Source organism: Euprymna scolopes, chromosome 26, assembly GCF_053919585.1.
Source record: "Euprymna scolopes isolate OS-2025 chromosome 26, ASM5391958v1, whole genome shotgun sequence".
Lineage (NCBI taxonomy): Eukaryota > Metazoa > Mollusca > Cephalopoda > Sepiida > Sepiolidae > Euprymna > Euprymna scolopes.
In genome coordinates this window covers 32,202,343-32,212,694 of record NC_136507.1, presented here as the reverse complement: position 1 = coordinate 32,212,694, position 10,352 = coordinate 32,202,343, and the positions used below count along the sequence as shown (strand labels likewise).

Below are 10,352 nucleotides of genomic sequence, written 5' to 3'. Positions count from 1 at the left end.
TCGTGACTTCTGGAAAATCTACAACAGTGTAGTTAATAATGGGCAATCAACAATTCCCCCACTAACCAACAATCACGAGGTTGTTTGCTCAGCAACCGACAAGGCTAATATGCTTGCCAGCCGGTTTGCCTCAAACTCCAAACTGGACCTTCCAACCACCCCCTGCCTGACTTTCCTTTGCAGACAGACGCCACGCTAGACGATCTAAAAATCACCCCTGCTCAGGTACACGCTATCGTAAAAAACCTTGACACTTCAAAAGCATGTGGACCTGATCTCATCCCAGCTGTGCTATTAAAAAAGTGCTCAGCCGAAGTAGCTCCAATTCTCTCCAAACTCTACAACAAATGCCTTAATGAATCATGCTTTCCAGGCTGTTGGAAAACTGCTTCTGTGGTAGCAGTATTCAAGAACTCTGGCGAAAGAACTGACCCATCAAATTATCGCCCCATTAGCCTCCTCCCACTTTTCGCTAAAATATTTGAGACCATAATTAACCATGCTCTAGTCTGGCACCTTACAGATGCTAAACTTCTGACTGACAAACAATATGGATTTAGACAAGCCCGTTCCACAGCTGACATCCTCACTGTAATCTCTGAACGTATATACCATTCACTGGACAAAGCAGTGGAGGGCAGAGCGGTAGCTTTAGATATGTCTAAGGCTTTTGACAGGGTATGGCACAAGGGTCTCCTCAGGAAAATTAAATCATACGGTATTACTGGTAGAATACTTAACATAATTAAATCCTTCTTAGATAAGAGAAAAATCCAGGTTGTCCTCGATGGTCGTACATCTAAACAGTGTGATATAAATGCGGGAGTGCCTCAGGGGTCTATCTTTGGACCTCTATTGTTCCTAATATTTATTAATGACCTCCCCTACAAAACTGTCTCTGAGATGGTTATATATGCTGATGACACCACACTCTATAACAGGCATGACAGGAAAAGAAATGAACACGCATCTAAAAAAATTGCAAAAACACTAGAGGATGACCTCCAATCTGTAGTGGAATGGGGACATAAATGGATGGTCACATTCAATGCTGCCAAGACTAAGCTTGTTTCCTGTAATCATAAACTAAACTGGTTTCCTTCAATAATTACAAGAAACCTTCTCTGCTACCAATAGCAAGTGATTCCTTGTCTGAGAGTACATCTTTCAAACTGCTTGGCCTAACATTCACAGGAAACAGGAGTTGGAACAATTATATTGAAAACATTGCCAGGGCCGCTGCGAAAAAGGTAGGCTCTCTCTACCGTGCTAGAAAACTACTGACACCTGAAAGTATCCTGTACCTCTATAAGGCCACCATTCGCCCATGTATGGAGTATTGTTGTCACATTTGGGCTGGTGCATCTGCTACTAGTCTCTCGCTCTTAGACAAGGTTCAAAAGAGAGTCGCCAATCTGATAGGCCCTGAACTGGTATCTAAGCTTCAGCCTCTGTCCCATCGACGAAACGTTGCATCCCTCTGCCTGTTTAAGTATTTTAATGGTGAATGCTCTGACGAACTGCAGACACTTGTGCCCCCACGACATAGACACCCTCGACAAACCCGAGAGGCAGCTAAATCCCACCCCCACACAGTAGAGATCCCTAGATGTAAAAGATCTTTCTACTCCAGTAGTTTCTTCCCCAGAACCGCTAGACTCTGGAATTCCATTCCAGGTCCCTGCTTCCCTAACTGTACTGACATGCAGAAGTTCAAGTGTAATGTGAACCGACATCTTGCTGCCCAAATCCCAACATAGTGCCCCAGTAGTTTCTGCCCCTGATAGTAGCCCCCTACACCAAAATGCCAATGTGCCTTGTTTGGCATGAAAATGTAATAAAATAAAAATTAAAAAAAAAATATATATATATATACACACGTGTGTGTGGAGGTGTTATTGCCCTTCATTGTTATGATATAGGCTTTACCAGCTATGACCCATACATGTTTTGGAGGGCCCATTTCCTACATGATTGCCAGCGGCAATCTAAGGAGTCAGAGGTCTTCCCACCTGCTGTACAGATTATCCGAAATTTCCAAGGGCAAGAGAAAATGTTTGGGTAAACAGGCAGAAATGTCCAGGGGGAAAAAGAAAAAAATGGAAAGAAAAACTTATGAAAACTTGAAGGGAAAAACGGCAAGTTCTAATTAGGAAAATACCACAACCAACTGTGTGGATCCAGGTTGAAAAATGCCGTTTGTGTGTGTGTGTGTGTGCATGCGTGCGCGCGTGCGTGTGTAAAGAAAGATAAATAGGTGCACATGTGTGTATAAAATTTATTTATATAATACTTGCAGGGCTACCTGGCATTGTCTGCACTTGGGTGATCATCTATATCTAATTATAATAAAATCGTTTCCCTGTCTGTTCACAATTCAATTAACATGTACGAAAGATACACGGTTTCACAAATTTTCATACTTAAAACGGACTTATGCTTTTATTCCAGCACGAGTTCTATATATACTACCTGCAGGGGGTGGGCTTTGCCCGGTCATAAAATATGCTTAAATATATTTTAATTTTCATTTCACTTTTATTCCAGCTCGAGTTCTGTATAAGACTACCAGCGGTGGGTGGGGATTTTCCCCGGTTGTAAAATACGCTTAAATATGATATTTCAATTTATCCAGATTTCATATATATTATTATAGAGTCATGATTTCAAAAGTAAAAAAAAATATATATTTGGGTACCATCAGCTAGAATCGAAACCGAAAGTAAAACTAGCTAGTTCCAATTAGGAAAATACTACAACCGACTGTGTGGATCCAGATTGAGAAGTGTGTGTGTGTGTGTGTGTGTGTGTGTGTGTGTGTGTGTGTGTGTTTGTCTATATATAAAGATAATAAGTGTGTGTGGTAAAATTTATTCATATACATTTATATAATACTTGCAGGGTTATCTGGCATTGTCAGGTGATCATCTATATATAATTATAATAAAATCGTATTCCTGTCTGTTCACAAAGATACACGGTTTCACGAATTTTCATACTGAAAACGGACTTACGCTTTTATTCCAGCAGGAGTTCTATATATACTATCTGCAGGGGGTGGGCTTTGCCCGGTCATAAAATATGCTTAAATATATTTTAATTCGTCCAAGTTTCGTATATATTATTATAGAGTCGTGATTTCAAAAGTAGAAAAAAAATATTTGGGTGCCATCAGCTAGAATTGAAACCGGAAGCAAAACTGTAGCATTCAAAGTTGGTGACGTTACCACTGTAGCAACGTGACACGCATATGAACTGATTAAAAATAAACCAAGATGAATATACAAAATGTATGATTTTTAAAAATTTTAACCCCTTTTTGACCCCCTTAAAAACTATTTTAATCGGCTGAAAACCCATAAAAGAACAACCCATAAAAAAGGCTGCTAGCGCCGCTCTGCGACTTCTAGTTTTAGAAGAGATAGCGTTTGAAAATATGAAAACAGACAGACATACGGACTTTTATATATGAGATTTATTCATTTGCATATTACATTAAAGAAAACTATTTCAATAATTAGCTCCATGTTATTAATTATTTATAATAGAATCGTTTTAGCTGTTCTATTTACCAATATTATTTATCTTTAATATATTTTCAATTACAGTAGAACCCTGGCATACGGCATTAAAAATTAGTAACAAAATACAGTACAATATATAATACACATGTATATAATCAAATATCATAATAACACCGTAAGGCGGGGCAAATACCGTAACCTGGAAAAACTGTATCTCAGGGCCACCATATTCCGGGGTTCTACTGTATTAATAGCTGACAGCAGTTGCATTTTAAACTGGAAATAAGCTTATTTATTTGAGCTGTGAGAGTTATTTCCCCTTTAAACTATGAGAGTTACTTTGCATTTGATTTTCATAGACCAAGATGTGTTTTTTGCTTCCCTAAATCCAACATGTGATGACTTTTCGTAACAAGTTAGGATATTCGGCGTATCTTGAATAGTGTGTGACGAATCCCTCCGTCCAGCAATATGCTTTGACCGGGCAACGCCGAATATATACAACCAGTACAAAATAAATATTCATGACATAAAATTCACTTTAGCGTGTATTTTATATGCTGGCATGCGTTGGACAGCTTTAAGGAATTGATTACCAAAAGAACCTGTTTCTGGCCAGGTCTTTATTTATCCCTCTTTTCTCAAGTCAATCCTTATCACTTTCTTCTATGTCTTCTTTGGCCTTTCTTTACCAACTAACCCCAATCTTACCTTAACATTTCTACTAACTCAAGAACTCTTATCCATTCTTTTAATGTGACCATGCCAACGAAATCTCCTGTTCTGACAACATTTCCCTATACTATAAAGATTTAATCTTCCTCTGAAGTCATTAGATCTAAACGTGTTTTTATAAAACTTACATTGGCTGATATACTGCAAAACAACTAAACCAAGCATCATGCATAAATATTTGAAAATATAAATATTGGAAATTTGACAATGTTAGTAGGGTTCTTAATACCAAAGATTACAAGGTTGTCCCTTGAATGATATGTGAAGAGTTGCTTCCCTTGTCTGGATAGAGGTGATGTATCATTTAAGCGTTTGAATAACTCGGAGTTATCTCCCTTTGATTGTTTATATAAAAAAAAAAACCCAGTGTTTTACATGTAATCACTATTCCTGTCTCATCATGTAAATAAACAAAACCTGTCTCTTCTGCATTTCTGTGTTTAAGACTAAAAAACATGTTAAGTGTTAATTGATTTATTTTCTTTTTATCAATCGTTGATATGACTTCCAATATGAATTTTATTTGAAACAAGCAAGGTATGTTTTTTTATTTAATTCATAATTAACTATGAAAGGTTATTAATTAACCTACAATATAACTTGAAACATAAAAATTTTCGTATACTTTGGATTCATCAGACTACTGTTCTCATCTTGAGTGTTATTTTTACGTTTCGGTAGATATAACCTCCAATCTTCTTCAAGTGTGTCTTGTCAAACTTGAGAATCTTTCTGTTGAATACAGGAATTCGTACAGAGCATGCTCTTATTCCCTCAGCCATGACTCGATAGAGGTCTTAAGTAAATTGCAATTGTGCAAGGACCCATGGCACAGTGGTTAGAGTACTTAAAAAAAAAAAAATATTGTAAAAGTGTTATTCTCTTGAAGGTTAAATTCTCTGTGGTTGACAAAAAATTGCAAATTACTTATGAACTCTATCCAGATATGGCTGACGGAACAAGAGCATGCTTCCCCTGCAGAGTAAATAAAGTTCAAAATTCCATCAGAGTTCGACAAAAGCATTCCCAGAGTTTGACATGATATACGTGAAGAAGGTTGGAGGTTACATCAACCAAAACATTGTGAAAATTACATTTAATATGAGAACAGTAGTTCAATGGATCCAAATAATATGAATAATTCTCATGTAAAAAATTCAGAAAGAAAAAAAAAAACTTTCAAAATTATTATATTTGCCGTTAAATAACCTGGAAAGGGTTGATATGCCATTAAATAAAACCGACAAATCATATTTTTAAATGCATGCGTAATGTGAGAAATGCAGCTATTTTGGTTGCAGACGCACAAAATCATTCAAATAAGACACTGTGTGAAAAGTTTGCACAGATTTTTTTTTTAATGTATTAACTATTGACTCAACATCTCAGTTGTTTTTGTTTTACGGCATATCAACCCTTTTCAGGTTATTTAATGCCGAATCCAGTGATTTTGAAGAAAATTTTTTTAATATAATATATGTTTTTTTCAAGTCGGTTTCTATTCAACCCATAGTTGGGACCCTAACAGGTACTACCACTCTGGGTCAGAGTGGACCTGGGAGCTATGACAATTAAAGGGTGGCTTCACACTACCCAAAGCCCGCAAGTTGAGGCCTCACCATCCGATATAGTTTACGGTCATATCCAGGACCTCCACGTCTCAGATTTTCATAGAATCTGCTCTACCAGATAATCTCTCCTATCAAAGTCGCTGACGTGGATTATAATTTCCATACAGCCTATAATCCCCTATAAATTTCCAATATTTATATCTTCAAATATTTATGTTCGATGCTTGGTTTAGTTGTTTTGCAGTATATCAACAAATGTAATTAAAAAAAAAAAACAGGCTTGGATCTAATGCCTTCATAGGAAGATTAAATCTGGATAGTATAGGAAAAAAATGTGTGCAGAACAGGAGATTTCGTTGGTATGGTCACATTAAAAGAATGGATAAGAGTTCTTGAGTCATTAGATATGTTGAGGTAGGATTGGCGTTAGTTGGTAAAGTAAAGACAAAGACAGAGGAAAGTGATAAGGATGGACTTTAAAAAAAAGAGGGATAAATAAAAACCTGGTCAGAGATAGGTACATTTGGTAATCAATTCATTAAAGCTGTCCAACGCATGCCAGCATCTAAAATGAAAATTAGGAACATTCTTACATCATCAAATAATAAAATTAAATGTTTGTGTTTTTGAAATGAGGATTGGTTATCTGTATAATTTGGATTATTCGAACTAATGTTCTCATTTTGAGTGTCATTTTCACAACGTTTTGATCGATGTAACCTACGACCTTCATGTGTATCGTGTCGAACTCAGGAATGTTTCTGTTGAATGTGGGGAATTTGGGCAGAATCTCTAACGAAACCCTTTATTTACTTCACGGAGATAGCATGCTCTCATTTCGTAAACCATGACTGGATACAGGTCCTAAGTAATTCGCAATTGTATTTTTTAGTGGCCCACACTGAGAATTTTCAACCTTCAGGCGAAGGTCACTTTTACAATTGATTTTTCCAAGTTGAGTTTGTAGAAATATTTTTTTTTTTTACCTGACCTCATTTTCATTTTTTTTTTTTTTTTTTTTTTACCTTATCTGACCCCATTTTCATTTTTTTTTTTTTTTTTTTTGTGTCTCTTTTCAGATGGAATGACCGGCATCTTTTACTGTGTTTTAAATCATGGAAATACTACGAAATGTTGGGTCAGCTCTTTCTTCAGGGACGATTGGAGAATATTGTTGGTATGAAAGTCAGAGAAATTGAACGTATGTATTTTGTTTTTGTTGCTTTTAAATAATATATATATATATATATATATATATATATATATATATAACTACTTGATTTATTCGCATAAATTTAATATACGAAAGTATAGATTTATGCGTAAACTTTAAGTATTTACTTCAAAAGTGCTCAATACGTAGGTAGAGCTAGTTAGTAATTTATAAAATATATATGGCGATTAAGCTACACTGAATATTCTGAGTTTCATCCAACTATAGGATTCGTCAGGCTTATGCATAAGCCTGACGAATCCTATAGTTGGATGAAACGCAGAATATTCAGTGTAGCTTAATCGCCATATATAGTTTATAAATTACTATATATATATATATATATATATATATATATATATATATATAAAGAGCAAATAGTTAATAAAATATGTTAAAAAACACTTTGAAAAAGAGTTAAAAACACTGATTGGAAGATGGACGAAATCCGTGGAATAATTCACAAATATGTACAAGGAAAAGGGGGGGGGATTCCAATAATATTAATAAAAGAAAAATAAGATATACGTTTAATATGGCTGCAGAGACAAAGTGTAATTAAGAAAAATCAGTGAAGAAGAGAGAAAAAAAAATTAAATTGTAATTTTTATTTTATATATATATATATGATTATTTAATTTAATCACAAATTAATATACGAAAGTATAAATTTATGTGTAAACTAAGTATTTACTTCAGTGCTCAATATGTAGGTAGAGCTAGGTAATAAGTTATAAAATATATATGGCAATTAAGTTTTTTGTAATGTTTTCTGTGATTAAATTGTTATGTTCTTGTTTATCAATTTTATAAAAATATCTAGTTTTATTTTGTGCAGTTTCCATTGGAAATTGTTATGTTGTGGAATTCTAAGTTTTTAATCACGTTTAAAAGGTCCTTTTCAAAGTTTATCAAAAGGTCTACTGCTTTTGCATTTTTTATGGTTTTAAAACCATAAGATTCTTTTTTGTTTATGTTTTCATTTTTAAGGAAGAAATTTGCTGGCCATCGCATTTGGCGTATTAGTTCATCTGTTTTTTTGTTTGTTTTTTTTAATTAATTTAATAATATAGCTATGCTTGCTAGGTATGGGGATGTTTTTTTAGCGATGTCTTGAAATTAACCCTTTCCATATCTATTTTTAGTGTAGTGAAATCACAGAAAACATTACAAAAAACTACAAAAAGCTTAATTGCCATTGATTATTTATATATATATATATATATATATATATATATATATATATATATATATATCTCACAAGTCTACAAGTTGAATAATTATAAGACGAAGGTCCGGGAACGGTCCGTATTCTTTCCTGATTAGCTGCCATTAACTGGAAGATTAAATTAAATATGTCACAAATGAAACAAGCTGAAAAACATGTATATATAAAAGCCTAAATAAAATCTGGCTTCATACAAAAGACAATATTGTACATTTTGCTCATTCATCTTAGTTTATTTTTGATCAGTTTATATGCGCATCACATTGATACAGTGGTAACATCACCAGCTTTGAATCTTACAGTTTCGGTTTCGATTCTAGTTGCTGTCCCCTAAATTTTTTTGGTCTTTCCATTTGAAATCACGACTTTTTAATAATATATACGAAATCTGGACAAATTAAAATATATTTAAGCGTATTTTACGCCTGCACCCTCCCCCCCATCCACTAGTTTAAAATCAATACATATTTCTCATTTTATATGAGTCCGTGTGTTTTCTTCTATTTATAGTAATTCCATGACAAGTGCGTAATAATTAGCTATTGGACGATTTAAATATTTTCCGATTCCAATACAATTACAGGTTCTGTTTTAACTTTCCGATTTTTTTTTTTTTTTTTTTTTTTTTTTTTCAAATCCCTAAATATTTAATTTTTTGGATTACCATTTAAAAAAAAAAACAAAAAAATTCGTGTACATTTTTGCGAATGTAAAATATGTATTTGTGGTAGTGGATCTATCGATTTTAGATTTATGAGCAGTTTAAAATCAATAAATATTTATCATTTCATCATTAATACGAACAAGTTTTAAACAAAATAAATATAAACAAAAACAAACAAACAAAAAGAAAATAGTTTTTAGCATCGGAAAATAGGCCCAGTTTGTTTGTTTTTTCCGATTCCCGATTCCGATTAATCCTCCCAACACTTGTAGTAATAATGTTTTCACCGGAAATGCGTTGATTTAAAAGATCACTAATCTACACAAGCACTGATTAGTTATTTAGATTCACATGATGAAAGAGTCCGGAATTTCTGCTGTTCATTCCAACAACGGCTAGGAATCAGAAGAGTTAAAAGGAATTCCGGATCCTGGCGGTGGTGGCCGAGTGGTCAGCCATGTTGTTTCCGATGATGGCTAGCTGGTCATAGATCCTGTGAGCAAAGATAGCTGCAGCAGGTGTTAGTAATGAAAAGGGAGCGAGTTAACAACTCATTCTTAATTAGAGCCTGTGATCTCTTTGATGTAATCGAACATAAAAGGGAAGGTGGGGGGGGGGGTCTGCTTTTGCCCTGGGGTTCGCTTGTTAAACGAATGTGAAATGGCTCTGTCTCGTTTACGCGTATTAAACAGCTGGGTCTGCAGAGGGGCGTCGCCAGCATCGTCGATTCTTTTGCATCCGCACAGATGGATAAATGTTTTTTTTTGTTTGTTTTTTTACAGTTCACGTATACTACTTCGACTGTTTCCGATATCTACATACACAAAAAAAAAAAAAAAAAAAAAAATCATTATTAATCGATTTTTCGCTAAAGGATACTTCTAACCCATTACTTATTATCTATAAAAGTGAACGTGTCTGTATCTGTGTGTGTGTATGTCCATTTCCCTACGCAATAACTGTCAATTTTCAGTCTACAGACTCGAAATTTGATATACATGGTATTGAGATATAGGAAAATCTTTGTAATCCATTTTCGGCCAGAAATTTGGTTGTTAAGGGGTCAAAGTTCAACGATTTGACCTTTGAGAACTCTACCAAACTCCTCCGACAATTTTGGGTCTAAACACTTGAAATTTTACATAAAGGGTATTCAGAGATAGGGCAAGCTTTTTAATCGGTTTGGGTCGAAAATTTGAGCTACCAATATATAAATGCATGTATGTCTGTTTGCATGTCTGCCTAAAACTTTCGACAGAAGCAACGGATTTTACCAAGATCCGTATCATTTTGAAGCTTGACCCTTCAGATGACAAATACCTAAAAATTGGCTAAAAACATGAATTTCTTCACCCTCAACAGGGAGGGGTCGCTTTTTTCGCTGATATTTTCGAAAGTCATCCTCTTTTTGATTGTC

At 34.5% G+C, this 10,352-nt stretch overlaps 1 protein-coding gene across 1 annotated transcript in view; it reads left to right on the top strand.

The window, feature by feature from the left end:
• The window catches only part of LOC145247974 (uncharacterized), a 536,604-nt gene that overhangs the window by 489,781 nt on the left and 36,471 nt on the right, over nt 1–10,352 (top strand). Inside the window, exon 3 of the mRNA XM_080109633.1 lies at nt 6,910–7,031. Within this exon, the coding sequence (XP_079965759.1) occupies nt 6,910–7,031 (122 nt within the window). The remainder of the gene's footprint in view (nt 1–6,909; nt 7,032–10,352) is intronic.